The 26,602-nt window shown below is 38.4% G+C and overlaps 1 protein-coding gene across 12 annotated transcripts in view; it reads left to right on the top strand.

The window, feature by feature from the left end:
* Positions 1-26,602, top strand: part of COBL (cordon-bleu WH2 repeat protein) — a 164,026-nt gene that overhangs the window by 56,001 nt on the left and 81,423 nt on the right. For 7 of the 12 annotated variants that reach the window (XM_057428765.1, XM_057428768.1, XM_057428762.1 and 4 more), the window contains exons 3-7: positions 743-953; positions 1,684-1,912; positions 3,959-4,003; positions 6,335-6,429; positions 9,750-9,833. In XM_057428765.1, the coding sequence (XP_057284748.1) occupies positions 743-953; positions 1,684-1,912; positions 3,959-4,003; positions 6,335-6,429; positions 9,750-9,833 (664 nt within the window). Of the gene's footprint in view, positions 1-742; positions 954-1,683; positions 1,913-3,958; positions 4,004-6,334; positions 6,430-9,749; positions 9,834-10,640; positions 10,871-26,602 lie in introns of those variants that run through there. The other 5 variants (XM_057428767.1, XM_057428772.1, XM_057428771.1 and 2 more) reach the window with 4 other exon arrangements.

The raw sequence follows: 26,602 nt of genomic DNA, 5'->3' as shown, positions 1-26,602 counted from the left end.
TCAGTTAGTGACATAAAATGGAGTACCTCCATGCAGAGGTGTGAAATAAGAGAGAGGCAGTGACTGACTCTTAACCGCATGGTTTAAGAAGCATATCTGCAGTAAGAGTTCTTGATGATGCAAATACTTAAAACCAGATGTTTTTATGCAAGGCTAATATTCTCACCAAAATAAATATGGAAAGGATCACTTGTACTTGGAAATATTGCTGGTGTCAAATGGATTCAGGGAAGTTGTCAAGTTGTAGAGCCAGAAAAAAAATCCTGTCTACCTTTTGTTTCAAATTTAAATGTTCCATTTTGAGTTGTGCTGTGTGCTACATTCAAATCTAGGTGGAGTTTACCATACTGGGAGCGCATCACTTACTTATATCTTGTCTTCATGTACAAGAACAGGGTTTGAATTGGAGAATTTAATGTATGGATTTAGCTGTTAAGATGCACTCTGTCCGCGTTTGGCTTATATTTGTTAGTACTATTACTGGCACTGTGTTCTGCCTCATAGCGAATAGTTAATTGCCAGCTCATAAATGCACACTGAAGTGCAAATATATTTAATTCCTAACAATTTATCTGATCTGTTTAGCATTTCAAAGCATTAGCACTGTTCCCTCCCAAAGATGGCTAACTAGTGACACATCCTCAGCTTGTGTTGTCTTTTTTTTCTCCCATCTTAAAACTGAGGTAAATTTTTTAGCTACTGCTTTTTCTCACACTAACAGTAAATGTTTTTTTCTGTACAGTAAAGCTGTGATGGATCTCCTGGTTGATCTATGCAGCCAGTATCGCTTAAATCCATCCCAACATAGCCTTGAACTGAAGTCTTCAGGAACCCAGCAACCTCTGAGTTACAAGCCAAACACTTTGATAGGAGCACTGGACGTAGAGACGGTACTTCTGAAAGAGAAGGTTCCTGAAGAGAAGGTGAAGCGACCTCTGCCAAGGGTCCCTGAGGTTGGTATTCTGTATGGCTAAAATGGGGCAATGAAACATTATTTCATTCCTATTATTTCAAGCAGTTCTTCCAATTTTTGGATCTTCAAATCAGATGGGAGAAGCTTGAGATTGACTGTAACCTGCTTTACTAGCATAACTGATTTCAGTGCAGTCTGGCAGGTGAAGGTCTGGACTCCAGCATTTAGACAAAACGTTACATTGCATGTCGTTGAATAGATTGAAATCTGCTCTTATAAAGACCCCTGACTGAAGATGGGGGTGATTGAAATTTGCAGTAGTGGCTGAAGTGGCGGTTGTGAGATTGTGTGGTGGGAAGGTAGGGTTTTGGTGGTATTTCATTTGCCATACTTTATTGAGGATAGGGGAGAAGGCTTACTGCTAAAAAAGGTATTTCAAACTATTACGAAGATTCAGAAGTAGCCGTTTTCCAAATATGTTTGCTGAATCAGTATATGTAATTACACTGCCATGCCTTTCAGAGATTCAAAGATTACGTCTGCCTGATTCCTTTTCCTTATTTGCCTGTTCTTGTGAGTGTCTCCTTAGTGACAGGGGAGTTCTATTTTTTTTTAATTATTATTTTTTTAATAATATTTTTAATAGTATGCATGTGCAGTAAGTTTCCCTAGGAGTCAAGACAATATGGAGGTCCCTAATGCCTTTCTCACTGGGGAAGAAGCCTAGCCATCACAGAGGGAGGGCTGAGACTTTGTGTCTGTTTCTGCAGAAATCTGTGAGGCTGGTAGTGAACTACCTGAAAACGCAGAAGACTGTAGTTCGAGTTAGTCCGGAGGTGCCTCTCCACAACATCATCCCAGCTATTTGTGAGAAGTGTGAAGTCAGTCAAGAGCACATTGTTCTTCTGCGAGATGGCATCACTGGGGAGGAGCTGGAGCTTACCAAGTCCTTGGAGGAGCTGGGGATAAAAGAGCTGTATGCCTGGGACAGAAAAAGAGGTGAGCTGAGACTGAAAGCAGTCATGCAGGGTTAGATGAAGTGCTAACAATATTATAGGTGACTTAAAAAGCATTTGTGCTCTTGTTGCTTTGGGGCCCAGCTGAAACAGCAGAATGACATCTCAGTCCTGAGAGCTGCCTGGCTTTGTTCAGTGAGCCGTGCCCAGAGCGGCAGCCAGGACAACAGTGTGCCCAGCCGTCCCTGGCTGCTCTTGGGCCTTGTGCCAGGCTGGGCTGTCCCCTGGCAGGGTGCAGGTTGGCCTGGGGCAGGGCAAAAGGAGGAGCTCTGCTACCTCCTGGAGCTGCTGTCAGTACAGGTGTGTATAACACGGAGGCCTTGTCCAGGCAGAGCTGTCATCTACCTGTGCTGTGAGTTGGAGGGGAAAAAAGAAGCAACATGCCATAGTCATGGCAGCTGCGAAAGCTGAGAGGCAGAGGCAACAGACCAGGGTTTATGAGAAGCAGACTGTGGACAGGTTCATAGACAGTTCCTTTAAGCAGCAAAGCTACTGATGGTTTAGTGAAGAGGAGCTAAGAGGTATTTGTATTTAAAATTATGTTCTCTTATTTATTCATTCGCACTTTCTATTCTCATAGACGATATTGTAGCCTCAGCTTCTTGGACTCGAGTTTTATCAGCCAGATTGTGTATTCAAATAGCATAATTATGCCATGTGCTTTAAAATGCACCTGCTTTAAAAATGCACTTCGACAAGCGCTACTTCCTTTTGAGATCAGAAAGTGATATTCATTAAAATTGTCTCCTGCAGTTTGTCTCTATTGATATGACTTGCAGCACAGTAAATGTACTTATTTATTGTTTAGGTAATGTCAGTCTTGTAGGTGCTGAGCAGCAGGCTTATTTTTTATTTATATACTTACTTATTTATGTTGACATTCTGTCTCTTCTTTCAAACTCCTTTGGTAAGTGACGGTTCTATCTCTATGTAAGTCAAATGAACTTAGACTTTTAAGTAAACCAGATGTCTCCTTTTCTTTTGAATTGTTAGGATGGTCAAAAAAGTGGCTGACAACATGTCATAACTCAATTGCATGTTTGTTTTTTAGGATACGTTTGCTGTAATTAAGCTAGCCATTTTGGAGCACTGTAGTGAACATGCTGAGTATTCATCAGGATTCGTTCAGCATAGTTAAAAGACGATGTCTACAGTAATTAGCCTAAGCCTTCCTTAAACTCTTTTCCTTTAAAATGAAAGCAATGGTGTATATACTAGTGCAATAGTGGTCCTTGAATGCAGCTGTAGCTCATACATCATACAGACTTTACTTCAGTGCTGAATTTATAGCAGAAAATTATCTAAATTGCTTTCTACATCAGCTTTTATATATATGTATATATATATTATTCTTTTTTAACCTTTCAGTATGCCTTTCATTATAGTGAAATCCCCCTTATCCTATTTCAGCCTTTTCTGCCTTCCTCTTTACTTTGCCCCATGGTGTCTGATGAGAACACTGGTAAATACACATAAAATTTACAGAAAGTTCCCTTTGTTCCAGCAAATTCCTCCTTCTGTGTTCTCATTTATAATCTCCAAGAGGAATAATTCCATTGTTTTCAGAAGCAGTTGGTGTATGAATTGTGCACTGAGTAGATGTTCAGTCTGTTTAGTTATCAGAACAGATGGATTCTTAAAACACATTCCCACTGGCAAGTAAGGCATCAGACATGCTGAAAGCATAGGCTGTGCTTGTAAAAGTTGGTTTGAGAAAAGCTTGTGCTTGTCATTCTCTTCTTCCCTGAAACAGATATACCAGGGGCTGAAGGAATATTAAAAGGCAAGCTCTGCTGCCACCTGCTTACTGAATTCGATTTAGCAGTTGAAGCAGCTTCACAAGTGAATTAATACAAATGCAGCTAAACTGCTTCTTGGAGCAGCTCTGCAGGTCTATTGTCAGTCAACATTTTTTTCTGTAGCATTTAGGAAAACAAGCAGTAGGAGTAATTAATGAATATTGTGGCTTATGAGGCGAATTAAACTTTAATATGTCTTCTCTTGTCGTTTCCTTGCCTGCATTTTCCAGTTCCTCCATCAAAAACTCAGTCTGAACCTTCTCTGAACTATAGAGGTACTGTACAATGCCGCTGAGGGAAAACCGTCTTTTCCTTCACACTGTGTTTAATGTGGGTTTGGTAGATGGATCTTTAAGAACGTTTGCTGTAGATAAACAAGCTATTTTAGATCTGTGTTGTCTTTTTGCAAAGTGTTGTTTACATGTCTGTGCTTTCAATCAGAAAAAACAGGCTTCTGTGCCTACTGCTTCTTCAGTAATTGCCATTAAAATGCCAGCAATTAACAAGACCTGTCATTTAACTGTTTTGTGGTATGATGTGTTTCTTTATAGATTCCAAGCATTTTCAGGTTGCCTAAAGCATGACTAGTTGAATTTCAGAAATACTAACATTTCAGAAGTCTCTCAGATGCAAGATTTATTTAGTAACAAATACATAGTATTTTGAGATCTACAAAGTCTTCCACTGAATTCAATTTAAATGTAGTGATGCATTTTAGTATCAAACCCGTGTATGTACATTGAATAACTCTGAGTCGATTCTGACTTCTGAATTGCTATGGTAGGTGGGGTTTGATTGGGTTGCATTGGTGCTTCTACTTCTAGTTAAACAGAAAATGTGTATATCCTTTCCATCACTAAGTATGTTATATTGCTCTAATTATCCTCAAGAAAGGTATGGTTGATTTTTAATTTGCTTTACTACTTTGCATCACTAGTAAACACAACATAAAATAAAAGTGTAGATAAGTTCTTTAAGTTTTCAGGAAGGAAGGAATTCCACTAGCAAGCACATATTACCTGAGGGCCTGTTATCTCTTGGCTTCACTAATGCCAGTACTTTTCCTTCTAATCTTCTGTCATTACCTGTTTTGGCTTCCTCTTATACAAAGCACAGTACTAGAGAGAATATCTACTGTATTTAGTTAAGAAAAATTGATGCAGATTTATAAAAATCCCTTGTTGTTCTGAGATTATAGGCGATGAATTCCAATTTATTGGCGGTACACGATGTTTAATGGTAATGTTGATGGTCAGCTGCTACTGACATGGCTTATGCCAGCCTTTCATCATTATTGTTCATAGTTGAAGACTGTGTAATGGAATCATGATCCACATTTAGTTGCAGCCCAGCTCTGAGCAGAAAAACGTCAGTTTCTGGTGAATGAGCATATTTAGCTCTTAGGATTTGAGGAAGGTATTAATTTATTGCTGTATTTTTTTTTCAGTGGAGTTGCAGCCTTTCTTAAGGATAGTTTCTCCTTATTTTCCTCTGGGTTCATCATCTTTACCCTTCTGCTGTGCTTTGAACTACTGTATGTTCTTAACACCTTCTAGTACCTGACATTGTTGATACGCAAAAGTGATTTGTGTGAAAATCATGTGCTTTGTGTGAAATGCAAATCAGTTAACGGGACTTCTGGGATGAGGATTTTATTTTTTGAAATAAACCTTTATTTTGTGTCAACAAACAAGTCATTTTGCATTAGCTTCTTAACTGTTACTAAATAAAGCAAATATTTAGAAGAGAAAGCAATTTTTTTCTGTACATTAAACTTTCTGTGTGCTAGTGGGATACTCTGATAACTCTGGGAACCAGGGAGAAATCTTTATAGCATTAGTGTCCACTAAAAAAAAGTGGGAGAGCTTTACAGTCTGTACATTGAATATCAAACCAGTGGTTGTTCCCTGTAATGCATGGTTTTACCATTTTGCTTGGCTCATGTGGGGGAAATTGAAGGGAGACTAAACAGTCTGAGAATTCATACAGTTCCTCAGCTAGTTCAAGGAGGACATGCATATTTGAGCTCTTACCACCTGAAATGCATATAAACTCACCTCTTTTCCATCCAGAACTGAAAGCGCCAAGGTGAGAAAAGGAGTACAACCAGCTGGCCTAAGTTTTAAGGAGAACCCCTTTTCCAAATAAAAGTCTTTTTCCTCTTCATGGAACTTTATCCAGATCCATGTGGAGAGTCTTTCCATTAAATTCACTGTGCTAAGTCAGCCCTGTGAATTGTTAAGGATACTTAACCATCAGTTCACCCTTATCTCTTTTTGAAGGTCTTTGAGTACTCCAAGAGTGTTAAGTGAGACATCTAACAAGCAGCTCTGAAGACTTAGCGATTTGTTTTGTCTTATAATGATTACTAAATTGTGATTGCAAGCGTACTACAGTTTATTAAATTATTCAATTATCCTCCATTAGATTTCAGAACAGCGAAAGTTTGGAAAAAGAAAGTGCAGGATCTGCCAGTTACTGGAGAATTCAGTTCATAACATCTCCAGTTCATAAAAACACAGCATTAACCCAGGATGTTTTAAAATACTGATCTTCTGAATCTTTATTTCAGAAATGTAAAAAATATTCCATTATAATTGTTTCAGAACCAAGTCGAAAGACTTCAGTAAACAGTGATGCAATAGAAAAAGAAAAGACAAGACTTCTGGGATTGTTTAATGCTGATAGAAGAAGCAGCAAGGTAAGCAATTGTGTACTACCTCACTAAAATGAATTGGTTTTTTTTCAGATGTATTACGTCTGTGGGTGATGGTGTTTATGGGTGGGTTTTATCATCCCTCCCTCCAAGGAGTAATCTGTTAGCAGGTGCATAAATGATATGCAATTAGTGCAACCTGATGGAGATCTCAGCTGCCTATTGAAACAGCCAGTCACATTTACCATTTACCTTCTTTTTTAATGCTGTGGGTTCGGTAGATGTTAACAAAGGGCAGGAGTTTCAAGCAACTTATGTCCACTTCATAGTGCTCAGATTACAAAATGTATTCATGAAAGAACTGATATAATGTAGAACAATTATGATATCAAGTAGAAGTGTCTTATTAACTCTATTGTCTGTGGATGATGATAAGTTTTATGGCATTTATATCTTTAGAAGTTCTGTGTAGTCATGCTGTTGCCATCTTCAAATCCATAAAACCAAATAATCAGGTGTAGAAGAAATAACTTGCAGTACTAAACTGAAGGATCAGTATCTGATGGGGCACATTAGGCATTTTTAACTTTGTTTTTAATCCTGAGTTGGAAAATTAAAAACAGAAATTCTGTATAAAACAATTCTCTGCTGTTGAGGTGCCTTTATGAAAAATTTGTCAGTCATCATGGGAATTAAATATAGAAAAACTTTTTAACTGAAGAAAAACGCCAATGGACTTTTGACTTCATACTTTTTGCAACCTTCACTAAAAATTTTGGTGTCAACTGATTTTGAATCTAAAGTATTCTATACTCTAGGATATAAAAGTAAAAGGGGAGTTTTCTTTTGTCTAGTTTAAAAAAGCCCTACAAGGCTTTTGAAGTGAAAATATAAAATGTGTGTCTGATCAACTGGTACTAAGAAACTCATGCTTGTTAATGGACCAGCATTTCATCTACCCTTCTAGTTTTCTCAGTCATGTTTTAAAAATGTGAAAACTCTTTATTAGTAGTCTGCCCATTTGGTTACGATCAAATCTGGAGTGCTTTTGCAGGGGAATAGCTTAATGGACACTGGGAATTACTGTGTTGAAAAATCTGATCTGTCATGAATGCTCAGCTATTCTTAACACCTTATAAAGGACACATGCAAACTGTATTCCGTGAGATAGGAAGTCAGTCCCTTTCAGAGTGTTTATCCTGTGTAGGAAAATTATTTCCCCTGTAGAAGGAAACAGAAGCATAACTGAAGCAGTAATGCTGTATCGGCCTGGAACAATTGGGTAAGCAGCGGAGGCAAGAGGCTTGAGCCTCTAGAGCATGCTGCAGGGCTGCAGTTCCTCTGGAAGAACTGAACATACTACAGCGCGCAGTTTCTGAACTATAGTTTGTTCTCTGATTCTGTATTCCTAACCGTCGGTATGAACTGTGTGCTCCTGGAGTTCTAACTCCTGCTGCAGCTCAGATTTAACTTGTAAAAATATTTATGTTTGTAACCTTAAAAAAAGTTGTCATAAAGCATCCCAATTCTGTGGTTACTGCAGTGTGTTTCTCACACCTGAGTTCAGGGTGACTGTCAAAAGATTGTAAACTCCTTTTTTTATTATTCCCTTCTTTATGCTTGATAATCAAAGACAAAGGAGGTGATACTCTGAGGATTTTAAAAATACTAATTTTATTAGATGCCAAGGATATTGAGGATTAATTAACAAGTTACAAGTAGTATTTGACCTGGGGAAAAGTAGGAACTCTGCAAACAAGTCTGTGAGCTTCTAAATCTGAGGTAAAGGTGTAAGTTTTTCTTGCCACTAGTTCTGACAAGTTAATTGACTTTTCTTGGTCATTCCTTTTTTGGACTCTTACTTTCAGATGGCAAGTACTCTGTAGGAAAAGAAACTAAATCAGTCACTTGGTTTAGTCCAGCAAGGATGTCATTGTTGCCTTTTCAGTACAAGCCTCAAGGAGTTTGAACCCAAATAGGTAGAAGGGTTACTGAAAACTGGAGAACAGTGCAGCACACAGGAGCTAGCAGATGTTAACTGGCCATAATACATCTGGCTTGGTACTGCAGAAGATTTCCAGCCAAAACAGCAAGTGAAACTGCTGAACTTAGCAGAATGAGGGCAAATTAAATAAATTCTTAAAAGAAGGATCTGGTAGGTTTATGAAGGGATTATATGATGGGAAGCCCAGTGACTTCAGGGCACTGAAAAAGAAGGCTCAGAGCTCCTACACTCTGCTCTTCACACTTATTCTTACATTTTTTTATTTCTCCCCAAGACAAGTTGGCTCTTCTTGTTTTATTTTCTTTGTTTGCATTAGCAGTGATGCTTTTTCTCTGTGTGCATGTATGTGATCATGCATAGTCTGTATTTTAGAACTGTTTGATGGCAAGAATTGTCCAAAGTCTTGCACGGTAGTACCACTGCAGAGCTGCAGGTGTTTACAAGGGGAAGGCAGTTTTATTTTGCAAGGGAAGAAAAACATTAGCCTATGTTGCTAAGTGTCCTGGATCAGGTGTCACTGCATGCTACAGGCCTGCACTCAGATTTCCATGCCCACACAAATGCTTTCTTTTTCAGCTAGCTCACCAAAAGCAATAGCTGTGGTATGACAATACACTAGATCTAACTTCTTGAAAGAAACTCTACTATATTATAAACACAGACATAGACTGAAAGCAGAGTCCTCATGGTTGATAGAAATTTCTTGAAAGTATTTCTTTGGTTAACTTTATACTGGCAGGCTTAATGCCAGATCAGGTATCATCTTGTTCTCTCCATTCTAATTTTATGCTGGATCAGTTGCTTTCTGTTTTTCTGCAGCTGGCATAAAAAACATAAAGGTGGCATGAGCTCCCTGTGAAATGTAATCATGTGCCTGAGGCTATACCCAGATCAAATTGGCACTGCTAAGCAATCCAGTAGAGCAGAGGTCCTGTGCAGACAGTCATGGGTTGGCTTAATTAGGTAGGGTATATGGTAGTGCACAGAAACAGTCCCATCACTGACGAGGGTCACGGAAGAAGTTCTCTACTTGTTCCCCTCGGTCTGTGGATATAGCAGAGACTTAGGTCTGGTTCCTGGTGATGTACAAGTTGCTAACTACCTGTTTTCCTCCTTGCCCAAGAATTGTTCTGTTTCTTTGTATTATTCTTCTTAAATCTTTCTGCTGATGGATTTCTTAGGGCCTTGCCCACACTAGAGAAATATTTCAGACTACTTCGAAGTTTCTCAGCAACCAGTTACAGAACTACTCAGAGTGTTTGTCTTGGTTCTGTGATGAGGTTTGATGCTTTGCTGTGGCATGGGTTTGCTTCTTTCTTTCCTTTGCTGCTGCTGTGTAGGATACTTGTTTGTGTTGCAGACAGAAGAACACTTGGGGATGAACAGAGATTGTGGTGAGGAGGATGCTTTTAGTTCTGCATCTACAAGTGAAGGAAGCTTGGATGTAAGTACTAACACAGCTTGTAGATGCTATTGCATTCCTATTAGATCCTGCAGTTTAAATAAACAAAACCCAGTGCTATTCCTGATGCTTGGCCAAGTAGAAATAGCTTTCTACTTAGCTGGCTTAGTTACGTGAGCACGCTGTTCTTGTATCTTGATGAAGTTAAAATGCAATGCACTGTCTTCAAATAGTACTTGTGAGCTTCACTATAAATAAAGTTTCTTTCAACACTAAATTCTAAGCAGATGTGAGCAAAAAGTGTTTTAACCAAGGACATAGGTGTTGTGACTGTAAGACAGTGACAGTACTGCATGTTGCAAAAGTATGTTTGCCTTATCAGTGACATTTAAAGGGAGCTTTTCTTTTATAAAAACACACCTCATACTTATCTCTTTGCATGTCTTCTGCAGCATGGCAGCATTCCATTTGTTTCATAAGTAGCTTGGAGGTGGAGAGTACTTTTTTTTTAAATACTGGAAATAACAGAAATCATTTTCCTGAAGTATTTCAGTAGGTTTTGGGATACTAAAATCCTGTGAACCGCATTTAGGACGTTTTTTTAAGTGCCTGATGGACTACTAAGTTGTGAGAATTTAGGTATCTAATTAAGAAGTGTGAATCGTAAACACCTTTGTAAGGTTGTTCTGGTGGACTGGTAATCATAGTAAATGCTGTGTCTTTTTGTTGCCTTTTTTAATTGCTTGGCTTTTTGTTATCATACTTTCAAAACCTGGAGAAGACTCTGTTGATGACATGGTAGAAGCCTGAAACATAAGGTTCAGGTCTGAATCCCCCTTTCACAAACAGGTATTTGGAAAAGGAGTGCTGATCTGCAAAACATACAGCCCACTAGCTACAGAGGAAGGTGACAGAAAATTGTGGAAAAAATGGAAGAGTGAGAGAAAAAATCCCAGATGAAAAGGATAAAGAAGTCAAAAGGGAGAAATGGACAGAGAAATGATTGGCTGTGAAGTTTAAAAAAAACTAACTTTGCAAATCTGTGAAGACTTCATAATGAAAGAGTGCTGAAAAGGAAAGCTGCTTATGACACTAAAAATTTGGGTAACACTATAAAGATGAATGTTTAGGGAGGCAGCTTTGTTAACAGAGTCCTAGTAGAAGGTGATGTGGGTAATTGAAATATTCTAGGTAAAAGTATAGAAAATTAATTAGAAGCTCTGCCAAAATAAAATATTTTCATGGTTTGTATTCACTGCCATTAAATGTTAACCTCAGTATGTTGATGCCCAAGTACTAGAAGAGGAAGAGGAGATTCCAAGTGAGAATAAGAAGATAATGCAGATACCCTGAACTAGCTTTTACACTGGTGTTCAGTGCTTTCCTCAGAAAAGAGGCATCTCAGTTCATTTTTGGAGGTAATCTTACTGGGCAAATCATAAATGAAGATCTGGTTTTTTTTCATTTGACGTTGATGAAAAGTTTTCATTACTGTCTTGGACATGTAACTGTCTCCTAAAGGCACAGGTGATAGGGAGCAAAGGGATCTGTTTTCTCTGGAATAGGTTGCCCAGGGACGTTGTGAATGCTCCATCCCTGGCAGTGTTCAAGACCAGGTTGGACAAGGCCTTGGGTGACATGGTTTAGTGTGAGGTGTCCCTGGCCATAGCAAGGGGGTTGGAGCTTGATGATTTTAAGGTCCTTTCCAACCCTAACTATTCTATGTTTCTATGATTATTCAGTTACATGAACATTCCAGAAATTTAATTCTTTTCCCCTTGCTCTTAAGAGCAAATAATCTTCAAAAACAATGTAGCCCTTGTTCAGTGTTTACATCTTTCGCTCCTGGCTTGACACCTTTATTTGTATGAGCACCTATCCTGCTAAGATGTAAGTGCATACTTAAATGAATGTGTTGACATAGTTCCATTTTAACTTGGTACTATTCTGTTAAAGCCTGCAGAAGATGTATAAATCTGTATAACAGATCCATTCAGCAGCACAGAAGGTCCTTCCTTTGAACGGGCTAGATGGGCTTCAAGAAAAAGCTCAAAAATTGTGACTTCTTAGATGTAAAACTCTAAAATGCTGTAAACTTGGCATACACAGTTGGCGTAGATAACTTGCGTTAACCTAGGTTAAACTCAGGTGGAAATGCCAATGAAAGTACTTTACAGTTTTTTAAATTCAGCTTAACAGTTCCATATGGGCTAGACTCTGAAACCCTTGGTCATTCTGAGTAATTATTTATTCCACTTGCTGAAAAGATATCCTCACTTACTTTGATGGAACTGAGTATCCTATTTAAAATAAGTGGTATCTTACATAGCCATATATATGTGAAATAGACATTTAGAGCTCATTATATAGATTCATAGAATCATAGAATAGGTAGGGTTGGAAAGGACCTTAAGATCATCCAGTTCCAACCCCCCTGCCATGGGCAGGGACACCTCACACTAAACCATATCACCCAAGGCCTCATCCAACTTGGTCTTGAACACCACCAGGGATGGAGCATTCACAGCCTCCCTGGGCAACCCATTCCAGTGCCTCATCATCCTCACAGTAAAGAACTTCTTCCTTATATCCAATCTAAATATAATATAAATAATAATAATATAAAAGTTTCATTGAGCTGGGATAGAACTTTGACAAAATATCATCCAGTAGATTATCTTTAGTAATTTCATCAGATTTAATAATTTCATCAGATTTACTTTCTGTTTACTGTTTTGTGTCATCTGAAAGTATTTTGCATTCGTTGTGCAGGTGTAAAAGCCAAAGTCTCAGATCTGTTACTGAAAAGAAAGTGGTTTGCCATTGCCTTCATTATAGTGCCTGACTGTATCAGGAAAAAATCTTCTTGCCTGTAAGGAAATAGGCAACTCATGAAGTAATACTGAGATAAGGGCATTTAAATACTTTTCTCATTGTTACATGTTGGTGATGTGCTCTGAATTGTAGAAAAAAGCAATTATTCCATTTTGGGTATTGACAGGTTTTTTTTTGAAAACCGGGGGATATGAAGGAATAGAATAAAGGTATAAGAAATAAGAGATCCTTAGTATTTATTCAAGCACAAGTTATATTCAGTTTTTAACCACCAAACTATTATCGGTGGCATATTTACCTAATTATTGTTAGAATTATTAATGCTTCTAAAAATACTTTGGATTGTTGATGAGGAATCAGATTTTCAAAATCAAGATGGGAAAGACAACACTTAAGCTTGAGGTGAAAGGGCATTTGTTCACAGTATCAGCAAAAATAAAGGTGAAAAAAGAAGAATTTGTTAACACCTTAGAGAGTGTAAAAATGCAAGAAAAGAATTCTCCATGACAGTCCTCATGAGAGCAGCAGTTCATTATACCATACACAGGATCTGAAATCTAATGGAGTACCGTAAATAAAGCAGAAATCTTTTCCCTTAATCTGTTCCAGTTTTGTGCTAAGCAGATGAGCTTTATATCTGGGTTAACTTTTCATGAATCAAATGCTCTTGAAAGATACTGGTGTGTAAGTACAGCATACAAATAAAGGAGTTGGAAGTTGCAGCACAGTTAACCGTGTTCTGCTTTTTGTGTGCCAAAGACAGACAAAACTGCAATTTAAAACAGCTGGGGGGGGGGGGGGGGAAGGAATTTAACTCTGCCGCTTGGTGTCACTATCCTCAAATGAAAAGTTGATCAAGATGAAATTGGGTATTTGGAACGCAGTACTAAAATTAGATGTTTTTATTTTGGGGGCCTTCATGTTTTCATAAATCAAGACCAAAAAAACACGTCCCAAGCCCTGAACGATGTGTAGCTCAGAAGTGGACTTTGTTTATATAATAAATCAGCTTGGGAAAAAATATTTAGAAGTACAGCCAGAGACACTTATCAGAGGATTTGGAACTTCAGCACAAAGTCTTATCGCACAAGGTTTCCTTAGTTCACACAGGGCTTCAGCACAGCAACGTTAGAGGATTTTCGTCAGGACCATTTTTCAAACATTTAGTCTTCAGTGATTGTTTGAATATAGGTAGTACTCATAACACAATCAATGAACCAAAAATGAGGCAAATAGTTCCCTGCTTAACGAATCTGTCATGGCTATTATTATACATGTTCATGAAGAAAACTGTCAGGGAAAAAACAATGGTATTTTAAATACCAGTTTCAGATATGTTTAGGATATGTGTATGGGTTTGGTTTTTTTTGGGGTTTTGGTTTGTTTGGTTTTTTTTTGTTATGTATTTATTTATTTATTTTTATTTTCATGGCACCCGTATAATTGCAAAATCATGTTCGAGAAAAAAATACTGTTACTAATGTTTAAAAAAAGTCATCAGGACTTCTAGTGCATTAGTAACCTTACAGTCACTTCTTAAATGGTGGGAACAGCTATTTTCCCTATAAAGGCTTTTAAAAAATAATTTATTTACCTTTTCAGGGCCTCGTTTGTCTTAATGTACTCTTAACTTTTATGTCCTTGTTGATGGCAGGACATACCTTTCATGATAAACTTTCCCAGTTCAGAAGTGGCTGGAAAGCAGAAATGAAGTACAGTTTCACAAATGCTATTTAAAATGTGATTTCCCTTTACCCATGTCAGATCCCAGGTGATCAGTTAGTACCATCTACTGTCCAGGATTTCACCTCTCATGCCCAGGTATTGTTTAGGGCAGTAGGAATGAAAATACTACCTGTGTCACCTAAATGGAAGTTAACAGCCATCTACTTTTAATATTGCCTTGTATCTGAAGTCCCATTCACTTCAGATTCCTGTTTCATATTCTTGCCTCTTGGTCTCCTGACAATGCTTAGGATGATGTTGTTTATATGTGTTTATTTGTACTAGCAGAGTCAAATCCTGGGCGAGTTCTGTTGTGTTTTACCCAGAGTTATCTATGTACACTGTCAAAGGCATAGGTTGTGATCTGGCCTTGGAACAATTTTTCTTACTGTGGTTTTGTTTGCAAAACATAAAATTCAACAAACTGAGTATGGAGAGTTGTCTAAATACTAAGGCAGACTGGTCTGTTCCCCCCAGGTGCCTGTAAGCCCTTAGTTAGATGCCAGAGGATTCCACTAGGCAAGATAACAGTATAGTTACATAGTTAAATGTTTTCATCTGTGCAACTGTTTACATAATTAGAAGAAAAATAGATTTATTGAATACCAAATATCTCAGGATAAGGTTCACCGTCACGGTAGAGTTACTTTTAGTTTGAGATCCTGTGATACTCTGAGGAAAAAAAAAAAAAAAGAAATCACTTTACTGTTAATTTCCTTGGTAAGAAGAAAGGTTTGCCAGAGCTAACTGGCTTGAGACTGGCATTCAGAGAATTCCGGTAGCAGAGATGACAGTAGTCAACTTTTCCTCCTTGTCTACAGAGGGCAGGAGAAGAAGTAAATTGCTTTATATGCAGCAGTGAAAATTTAACGGGTTTTAGAGAGGGGAGAAAAATCTGACTGCATGGAGGTTTCACAAGGGAGCAGGTTATTAAAGAGACTTATCATCGTGGAATCTGTAAAACCTCCAAAAATATCTAGAGGATGAGCTAGACACGATTCTGCCTTGGAGCAGAGGGATAGACTAGGTGGATGGTGGAGGTGCTTTTCAGCCAGATTATAGCTGCTGAAGAGATGTAGCTGTACCCACCTCCTTTTGTGGTGTACACTTACAGGATACTAAGTCTTTGATCATGTGAATCACAGATACTTTCACATAATATATCTTCAGATTCTTATTGTACATGTGGCATAAATGTATACAATATGTGTTACATGTCATAGCAGAAGGCAAGACCCTGAAACAGTGGTTTCAGTGGCACCAGACTTCAGTTCCTTGCTCCAGAGAGTGATGTTACTAGATCTCTTCAAAGAAAAGGTCTATGGAGTTGGTGTTTAGAAAATTAAAAAAAAAGTCATCCCAGAGCCAGCTGAACTACTCTGGCTAAAAAAAAAAAAAAAAAAGGGGGGGGGGGGGAGGAAGTCTGAGGCAGACACCTGGAATGGAAAGCCTCAGCATCTATGGTTAAAGCATGGTAAACTTACAAGCTAGTATCTGGTGAGGAGACATGTCGGCTGACCCCTGTTGTCTGTTCTGCTTAGCTTGTACTACCACAAGATTGCCAGCTTCATGCATTCAAAAATCACTTGTCAGCTCTTGCCCTCACCACACAAAAGTGGCTTAAGATCATGAGACTGGAAAACAAATCATTCAGGGTGGACTTCCCTTCCCTGTGTTGGCTTCTGAGTGCTGTTTGTAGAGGTCCCGTTTCTAGACTTTTTTTGCAACCATGAAGTTTTTATTAAAATCAAAAGTTTATCACATAGTTATTGGTTGCCAGAGCCTTCATCTTTACATAAAACTGCATGGTTCAGAGAAAAATCACTACAAAACATAGTATTCAAGTTGTTGCTTTTAGAAAGACAACTTGGAGACTTCAGTTCCCGCAGTGTTTTTTGCAGGACATTTTGAAGGAAATATGCTCGTGAAATGTTCTGAAATGAACAGAGATAAATGGATCAAGTTAAATTGAAAGGGTTTGGGTCATACCTACAGAAAGAACTGGGCACAGGTATGCCTGGCAGTGGCTGCTTTAAATACCCAGCATTGTGGTCTTCTGTTGGACACTGGATCTAAGCATCCCAAAGTCAGATTTTCCAGGCTTTAAAGCCACTGAAATCTGCACAGCAGGAGCTGCATGTTAAACTCTGCACATCCTCTGTGTCTGCTACCTGCCTCTGCTCAAGACTGAAACCTTGAGTCAGCTGCTAGGTTTAGGCATTTAAAGCTTTTACTCTGAAAGCTTACCACCTACCACTGTTAGCCAAAACGTGAGTGTGCCAGAATGTGAGTGTGCCAAAATGTGAGAGCGCCAAGTTCAGTTCCCTACCTTTAGAGATACCAGCCGATCTTCTGTCTCTCTCTCAGAACCTTTATTGAGAGATCTACTTCCTCCTTTGCAAAGAAAACCAGAAAAGTTGCTGTGCTGGAGACTGCCTGGAACAAAGCTGTGAGGTATTCTTGATGTGGGAAGCACCCTTTTGTGAAAATACCCAAATATTCAGTGACTCAGAAAGAGACAGCAAGAGCAAGCTGAACTATTCAGACCAGTAACGAAATAACTGCGGTGGCAGCTCTGGGTTCCAGTGCCAGCGCCAGAGATGTTTTTCTATGTTTTATGCTAAGCAGATGTTAGATCCAGCAAACAAGTAGTCACTGGAGCCAGAACTGGAGGAGCCGCATGACTTGCTCCCTGCCCAGTTGAGTGTCCTGATCTCAGACTCTTTCTAGCTAAACTTATATTCCTGTCCTTGAACAGAGAATAATCTTGCTCTGCTCATGAGAGGGGAAAGTTTGTTTTGTCTCAGCTAGAAGAAGGTTTTGAACCTGGATTTACTACATTCTTATTGAATCACTGAATCTGGGGCAAGGGTAGGACAAGAGAGGAGAAAAATAACCATAGCTGCTGCTTCTAACAGTTATCATTTTTGTGGAGCCAGGTTTCTTAGTTTTGCTTTAAGCGCACCTATTGGATCCAGGTGCTGATGAAGGTGGAGAGATTTGCCAATTTTATGGATCCCAGTGGAGTTCAGGCAGGAGTTTAGAAGCATAGTTTCTCAACAGTTTTCACACTCGGCACACCCAGAAGCAGAATTCAAGCATCAAAATGGGAGTAAGCATATCAGAAGGTTATGTGTCACAAACTGATTGAAGGGAAAGCACAAAGTAGTGTGAGTTAGGGAGGCCCAGCCTAACAGGAGTGCGGTAAGTTAGGCTAGTGTGAGGCAATTCAGCTTCCAGTCCTGGGCTGCATGGCATCGTTCTCCATACTGTGGATGTACCCGATTGGTCTGGCTTCAGTTGGCTCAGATATCTCCCTCGGATGTTTAATTAAGACCTGGTGACACACCCTTAACCACCCAAATCCTTTAATGTCTGATTCATCTTTTGTAACTGATTTCACTGAAAAGTTCTGGAAAAAACAGAATAAAGCAGCAGCTAATAAGAGCAATGGCTTTTAATTTGCATTAATAAAAGAACATTAAAAAACAAACGTAAATTCCATTTAAGATTTTTGTAGTGACATCTCAACCACTCAGGCTTTGCTTTCTTGGCTTTTAATATTACCAGAGCCCCTTAATAGTGTATAATAACCTTGTAATTCATATTCACTCATAATTCATTCAGTATATTGTTCTTAGTGTAACTGGTAAGCATGTAGTGCTGTGGAAAATGCCACCTTTAAAGAAATGTTTATGCCAGGATCAGGCTTTTCTACCTGATTGGATAAGCAGAGATGTAGTTCCTTAAAAAAGTCTTTCACATATTTCTGTGTACGTAAAATGCTTTTTATGTTTAAGTTTGGGATGGTCTGGGAATGAGTCGGGGAATTATTAATTCCACTGCGAAGTCCATTTCTGCCTTATTTAATGGTGGATGTCTAAAATATTTCTTGTAAAGCTTTCAAGTATAACTACTGTAGTGAAAGGATTAGTGTGTATTTATGCTAATGCCCTTTATTAGACAAAATCAGAAATGGCTAATTGTATGTCATGGACTCCGTATTTCTAATACAATGGAAGCTTTTTTTTTTTCAGACAGTAAAACCTGTTGCTATAGAGGCATAATTTGAATCACATATAACCATAGATTTATTATATTAGTTTAAAATCCTATTAGCATATGTAGATTTTTAGATACAGTGGAGATTTTCAACGCCAGTTAAGGTATAATTTCTTTCTTTTGCAAGCAATTTCTGAGGTATGAGCACTAATAGGATTTGGTTCTTTTCCAGCCTCTTCTGTGGACAGTGAAGACTCGATTTCATTAAAAGTAGTGGCAAACAATAACATTTCTTTTAATTAGATGATCTCACGATTTCCACACATATTCGTTCTACGCATTATTGTTCGTTGGCAAAACTTTGCTGCTTGGTAGCGTGTGAAACCATATGTCTCAATAACATCTTATGGCAGGTGAGGGAGGATTTGCAAAACAACATTTGCTGACAGGACACAATGCATTTCACTTTGATGGGGAAGTTTTCCTTAGTGAACTTTATGGCTTAGTTTTCTCATGCATAGTCAAACTTATGTGAGGCTTAGTGGGCCTTGCAAGTCTCTCAAAGAGGAGTTCTGTGAAGCCCAGTCTGACTAGCACGAAGTACTGTGTGCAGCTCATTCCTTCATCACTACTAAAAGACTTTTTAATGCCTGTAGCACGTGTTTCTGTTTCACATTCTTTCCACTTTTCTAACAAACAACTGTTAAATTGGATTTTATTGGTCTTCTATGTGCAGCTCAAATACAGATCTTCCTCTTTGAGCTTAGCAGAAATGATTACAAATAATTTCAGACATGGCTTTTTCTCTGACTCTCCAGTGTTCAATATTTCATTTTAATTTTCAGCAGCATTTTGCGATGCAAGCTGAAGAGGGGGAAGATTGACAAATAGCAGTCAGTCTTCTTAAAGACTTTTACAACAGCATGAAGTAATAATACCTCCAGTCAGATCCACTTTCTTCAATTATTATTTTTTTTAATGTCATTTACGCTTTTGAGCAGATCTCAAAATATGCAGAGAAACTAAGAAAAGTGTTTCTGGGTTTATAAATGGTCAGCTGGAAGGCCAGAAGAAAAAGCAGATCAAAGCAAATAGCTGGAGGTAACCCTTCAGAGTTCTTAAATAGGTGCGTAGCTGTAGGTGTTGGACCCACTGACTTTTTCAGTGTCATACCAAGCACCTGCTTCAGTGTTTTGCTGGTTCAGTACCTCAGTGACCTGGGTGAGAGCGCCAGGTGCAACCGATGTCTAGGACGTGAGCTGTGTAGGCAGCCTCTGAAATATGCTGGCATGGTGAGATGGAGAGATTGCCAGTAGATTTATGACTCTTAGTATTTGGTTCCCCCACGCTCCCCTCCTCCAGTTATAACATTTTTTCTTTCCATCCCAGGAAAGGCTCAGGTACGCATGCTGATTTTGATCTCTCTCAGTTTCAGCACAGAGCTGGTGTGATTTCACTGACTCTAAATGGAGCTTGTTCTGATTTACAGTTGTTTGCATAGGACAAGAGTCAGCCCATTAAAGTGCACTGTGGAGGTTTGCCTTGTAAAAACTTAATGGCAGCAGATTTGACAGAAGGGGGAAGGGAAGAAGAAACATTTAAGACTATTTATTAATCAGGAATTCCAGGAGTGAGGCTTTTCTTGCCTTGATTCTGGCAAATGTACAGATGAGAGATACTGTGCAGGGACTGTTTCTGCACAAACAGAGAAAGCCCTTTAAACGTAAACATTTGAGCAGCTGGCATGGGAGATTAGTGCAGCAGTGGCGGGAGGGGCGTAATAGTGGATAGTGGTGCTATCTAAATTTAACAAACGCTAAGCTAGGTCCTTGTTCTAGTTGAAGGATTACAGGTCAGAAAGACAATATCAACTAAAAATACTAGCAATTGTACAAGACAGTCAAAGTCATTAACTAGTATTTATTTAAAACAACTTGCCTTTCCAAAGTTGTGACTCCCCCAAAAAGGGGAAAAAAATGTTTTGTGAGAAAATGTTCTATGCAACTGGCTTGAATTAAGATAAAAACCAAACCAACCCCACACTTTATTCTGTCTATGGAAGGGCAGTGCTTTGAGACTTCTTAATGTTTTTTCTTTGGATTGTGAACTGTCTTAATGTAATTTTCTAATTTTAATTTCCTGTGGCTGAATATTATATCAAAAGAAAGCATCATGCTGATTGTGAAAATAGTGTAGGGCCTGTTAGCTTCGTAAACATGTGTTCATATGCTGTTTAAAATCACCGGGGGGGGGGCTCTGTTGTGGTTTTTTAAACCCTCATCTAATAGTTATGCAACTAGGCTATACATCAGGATATCTGATCATGCATTGGGGTTTTTGTTTTTTGTGTTTTGATCGCACTTTTAAAACAACTCCTTGCCTGTTAGCTGTGATCAGATTCACACGTGTTTTGTTGGAGGTGCTTTACTTTCTTTATTTCTTTAGCAGCAGAGACTAATGTATGGGTTTCTGGAGCCAAATTTTATGTTTAAAAAAATCAGAGCTATGCTTTATGTGCTGGCATTCTTATGATTTTCATTGAGTTTGAAAGTATACTGAAGAAGAAGATCTGGAGAAATGACAGCAGCATAGTTTAGAGCATTACTGTCTTTTGGCATTGTAAAGTTAGAGTGACCATCCGAGACTTGATGCAGGACTCACTAAAGCCAGTGGAAAAATTCCTCATGGTTTCAGCTGGCTTTGGACCATGTCTTTTATGAGTTGTTGGCCATTATCTACACTAGGCCATTTAAAAATCATTCTTTCTTTTGCTACTTCAGGTTCTCTTTTGCATGTACAAAGGTCCTCTGGCACTTTCACTGTCACGTTTGAAAAAGTGAACCTTTTCTGTGGACAGTTGACACACATAAACCCCTCAAAGCTGCTTAATTTACGCAGCAATTTCTCACTAGGGAAGGAGAAAACCCCAAAGTACACATGTTAAGTCTTGTAGATGATGAATTTCAAACAGTGGCAAAGGAAGGGAGTGGCTTTCACCAACCAATAATTTGTTGCAAAAGCAGGTTTTTCTTTATCTGGAGCAGTGCATACCCAGAGAAGTAAGCAGAATTCTCAGTATGGCTTGCCCTGTTTAAGGTGTAATTGTGCTAGTGAAAGTCCAAGTGTAGGTATATGTTGTAATTGTTTACACACTTTTTAACTTCCCTGTCAGTTAAATTGGGGACTATGCTTGAAAAGTTTCTGCCACAGCTCCTCACTGGGGAGTGCACTGCAGTGCGTTGGAATACTCCAGTTAGCAGGAATAAATAGATATGAGAGCTGCAATGTTTTTATTTTTTTTTTTTTAGTATTTCACAGTTAATTCACAAAAAAAAACCCAAGTCTATACACAGTGGGAAAATTAATTTCTTAGGAATAACAAACATTTTATGAGTTAGGCTCTGGTGTCCTAAGGATATAGTACTGAATTTTTAGACTTGGAGAAACTTAGCTGGCTATAGTATACTGCAAAGAAGGATAAAAATATGAAATTATATATGTGTGTATGTATATTAAGTGGGAAAAAGCTGAAGTAACTTGGGCTCTGGCACACCTATACTTCCAGTCACTTTGCAGTGTCCTATATTTTCACTTCATTTTTATTTAGAAGGTGGGGTAGCCTAGACGAAGTTAGAGTTAAAAGGATAATAATGCATGCTCACAATAGGAAAAAAATAAAAAGGCCAAGGATGTTTGAAATAATGTTTGAATATAATTTAAGAAAATTCAAAGGGGTCTGCTTCTTTATTCTTAACCTGTTCTTCTGTGCGAAGTTATTGAACTTGCATGATTTTTTCCAGCATGTTCAGGATATTGATTATCCTCCTAAGAGGATAGCTTTCGAAGAATCTTTCAGGATGGAGAAGAAGCTTGTATCTGAATTTCATGCTCTTGCAGGATTGAGGTCCTGAAATTAATTTCCTTGTGACTTCTTTGGAATATAAGCGTATGTATTTTTCTATCCAAATTGTTCATCTCCTTTAATGGAACAAGCTTCATTTCTGTAGGTATTGATCTGTGGATATTATGAAATAGAAGATGGATGTGCATGATGCCTGGATGTGCTCTCTCCATTGTCCAGCAGGAGAGAGTTGTCTTTGAACCTTTTCTTCACCCCTGTACTCTTATACCCTGTCCTCCTTAGTCCTTCTCTTCACTCTTGTGACCAGCGATGTTGGTGTGGGACTAAATATTCAGCTGTTGTAATCCAGAATGGTTTGTTGGCATCAATACCTGAGCATCAAGCTGTGAGCACGATGTGTGAGTTTGTCTTTTTTTAGTTTTTTTTTTCTCTTCTGCAGCAAGCTGTCATATCTTTTTAAGGGGTTTGTCTGCTCCAGTGCTGTTATTTGCAGCCAGAAATTCTCAACATGAAAGCTGCAGATGCAGTTTGGGGGCTTGCTTAGGCCACCCCTTAGGTTTTCAGGCTCAGCCTGTTGTACTCAGTGTATGTAAGTACGCGTGCATACAGCCGTCTGAAAGGGCTAATTGTAGTAGCAGATTTTGCATGTGTATTTGTACCTGTGTTTGTATGTAGCTACATGTATGCATACACACAGGCTATATGTATATACATGCACATATGTAAGAGCTAATTGAAACAGTAGAATTCCTGGCTGTTGACTTCTCGTTCATGTTGCTAGAATCCTCATAGTGACTCTGTAATTTGGATTTGTTAACATTTGCGCTAATTTCAGAGTTCAAAAGCTGAGTTCTTCTTCTAATTTAAGTTTTAAAATCTTCAGAGCTTGGACTGTTTTTCAATAATATCTTTGGCAGTGTATTATCATTAAAAAGTGTAAAGCTTCCTTTTTGAAAATGTGCTTTGACAGTTGGATATTTTTATTTGTCTCCCTCTAGCTAAGCACCTACAGTTACCATAGACTTCAAAGGGAAACGTAGTTGCACAATGTCATTCTAAATTAACAAAGCTTTTGTGTCAGAATCGGATTATAGGGATTGGAGCTAGGACTCAGTTCCTTGAGCTTGCTTAAAATCAGAGCAACTCCTTTGACTTTAGAGAAGTTCTGCAGATCGTGCTGAAAATTTGCCTTTGAATTTCAGTACGGATTTCCCCCATTCATCAACAGCTCTAAGAAGTAAAGATTTTTCAGAGGCTGAAGGTCACGTGTGTTAGAATTTCAGCAGACACTGAAAGATTATGAGAATGTCTTTTCTCTGGAAAACTTGCCTAAGGAAAATGTTTTCATTAAAATGGGGAAAAGCACTTTAACTGGAATAAAAATAATTTTAATAAAACCCAGAAATAATTTCTTCAAAACCGAACAAATACACACCCAAAAAATTCATGCCAGGAAACTATTCCATTCATAATTCTGGTCCCCATAAAAACTGGCTGTGCAGACATTTAGAGCAGATGTTTTTAAAATTGTATGTTTTATGTGAAGTTTCCATCTCCTTCTCCTCCAGTAAAAATGGGCATATCTACAATGAAAATACAATGAAGATGATCAGTTCTAGTGGCTTGATAGTTCCTATGTGTTAAAATAACTTGTTGTACAAGAAGTTCTTGTCAGTAGTTATTCAAAATATTTTGAATTTCAGAAGGACATATATTGCAAATGTAACAACTCCTATCTTCAGTGACCAAACACATTAGCTAATTGATTCGAAAGAATGAGTAAACCTAGAGAAAATAAATCCGTATTGCAATGATGAATTCATTTTGTTCAAGACCTCTGATCCTTTTTGCGGTTATTTGTGCTGATGGATGCTTAACACCAGTGGAAATTACAAAAATGCCTTTTTTTGCTGTTGTTGGTCTTTGACCTTTTGAACTCCCTGTTTCCTGAAGTCTGTTGCCAGGGCATTAATAACAACAGATTTTAATTTTCAGCTTGGTTGTTCAACACTGTTTGAGTTAATCTGTTTTCCCATAGTGCAGAAGTGTAAGTGAAAGGAGAAGCCAGCCTTTTTAGACTTACAGAAATTTGGCTTTTTCCATCCTCACACTTCCAAGATTGCTCTCACTAAATCTGCTAATGGCCTTCCAAGGCCAAGTGTAAATAGCCTCTTTTCAAATGTTCTTTGTTTTCCTTCTGGCTTGATATTTTCTTGTCTTCTTTCTATACTGGGTTTGAATTGAATTTTGAAGTCTGTGTGATTTTTTCCTAAGTAATTTTGTTTTTCAGGTTTCTTTAAAATGCATTTTTCCACTAGGGTCTGTCATTGGCTTGTAGGCATTTCTTTTGGTACATTTTAAAATGTTTCTGTCGTTATTTTCTTTCATTCTGCCTCATTCCGTATCTTAGGATGCATTAAATCCATTCCACAGAAATATTTATTACACATTCACAAATCTATATATTAATCCCCTTTCAGTACTAAATCTTTACCAGTTTGAGTTCTGTTCATGTGACTCTTTCCCCACGGTTTCCCTTGCCATCTTTCTGGGCTCATCTCAATGAGCAGCCATTGAGTTTTCTTACAGAATAGAGTTTCCATCCTGCACAGTCTCTTTAGTTCATTGTTCCTTCTCCAGGATATGAGCCAGTACTCTTGCCATCATGTTCACTGGAGTCTTCTGCTTTTTGTTTTGCTACTCTCCTTTTCCAGATTTTTGTCTCTGAATTTCTGCAAGGACTCCCACTCTGATCAAGTCTGGTGTTCATATTCACTTCATTTTTCACCATAATGACTGTGGTTTTGTTTCTCTCCTCACTTCTTCCTGTGTTCTTTCCTACTTATTTTTCATCTGCTTTTGTACCACTTTGACAAATATCCAAAAGAGACTTGTAGTATTTTCCACATTTTTTCTCATTTCCTTTTATAATTCATCAAACTCCCTTCATGTCTCTCGTTACAAGCCCGTCTTCTATCCCCATTTGATGAGACGTTTAATCATTAAAAGATAGCGCTTATCTTTATAAATTTTATATATAAATTTATTCTGCTACTTTCCCAAAATGATATTTAAAACAAAAAGACAGTATTCTAACAAATGAGACACAGAGTTGTCCACACACTTCCAGAAGTCAAGATACAACATTTTACGCTTGTGTGAAATGCAAGCAGACCTTATCCTAAGCATCTGCCATCATCCCAGACCATGTCATCCATGGTGCAGCTTGAATGTGGAATTCACCTTAGGTTGCATCTGCATCCTGCACTTGTACCTCCCACCAAAGTGATGGACAGTAATGTTGGCATTAAACTAAAAATTAGCATGGAAAATATCCAATGCAGAAATGTTGTCTGCATGTTAATGAGGAGGTTTTCTCACTGGGAATGTGTTGCCCAAGGAAGTTGTGAATGCTCTATCTGCGGCAGTGTTCAAGGCCAGGTTGGACAGCCCCTTGGATGCCATGGTTTAGTGTGAGATGTCCCTGCCCAGGGCAGGGGGGTTGGAACTTGATGACCTTAAGGTCCTTTCCAACCCTAACTGTTCTGTGATTCTAGAGTTTACATATAGGGAAATTGAGAATCTGGTGAAAAGCAGAATATTAAGTGGAAAATATACTGGCTTGTGTGGTTATGAGCTGAAGTTTGGCCTTGGACAATATGGTTTAGTGTGAGGTGTCCCTGCCCATGGCAGGGGGTTGGAACTAGATGATCTTAAGGTCCTTTCCAACCCTAACTATTCTATGATTCTATGATAAGTTTTCTTTTTTGAACATACGCCTACTTGCTTTGCCACTGACATTTGTTCAGAAGAGAATGGTCAGCAACCCAAGTTTCTTTCACTTGTGGCTGAATAGCTTCAGAGTTCAGTAAAACAATTTTTCATCCTTCATAGGATGTGCAGTGACAGAAATGAAACAAATTATGCATTAGGAAGATCCGTAGCAAGTGTATTTTCACTGCATTGAGGCTGACTTGTCAATGCTAACATCTCTGAATCAAAGAAAAGTTTCTTTTCTTCTGAACAAGTTGCTTAGCTCTGATTCACAAAGTTCACAGGATATGTGCTTGATGGTTACTGCAGTGACGCCAGTGTCCAGATTGATAGGAGAAGACACAAATGATTTATGTGTGCCTTCCAAACATTGATTTATACACTTCGGTCTTCTCATTAGCTCCAGGCAGCATTCCAAGTTGTTGAAACATGGCTCTGCCTTCTTTCCCTCTGTCCCACCATTTAGAAAGGGGGTGTGTACCTTCTCTGGTCAAGAAAGGTTATTTTTGTTCATTGTTCATTTGATACACCATTATCACTACTGGTGATATTACTTTTTTAAAAACTACGAATTTATTTGGAGCAGACTGTCACGTAAACTCAAATGTAAATC

Source organism: Pezoporus wallicus, unplaced genomic scaffold (genome assembly GCF_028554395.1).
Source record: "Pezoporus wallicus isolate ANWC-B61680 ecotype Strahan unplaced genomic scaffold, APGP_CSIRO_Pwel_v1 contig_6658, whole genome shotgun sequence".
In the NCBI taxonomy this organism is placed as follows: Eukaryota; Metazoa; Chordata; class Aves; order Psittaciformes; family Psittacidae; genus Pezoporus; species Pezoporus wallicus.
The sequence above is the reverse complement of the archived record's forward strand: the minus strand, read 5'-3'. Positions and strand labels throughout refer to the sequence as shown.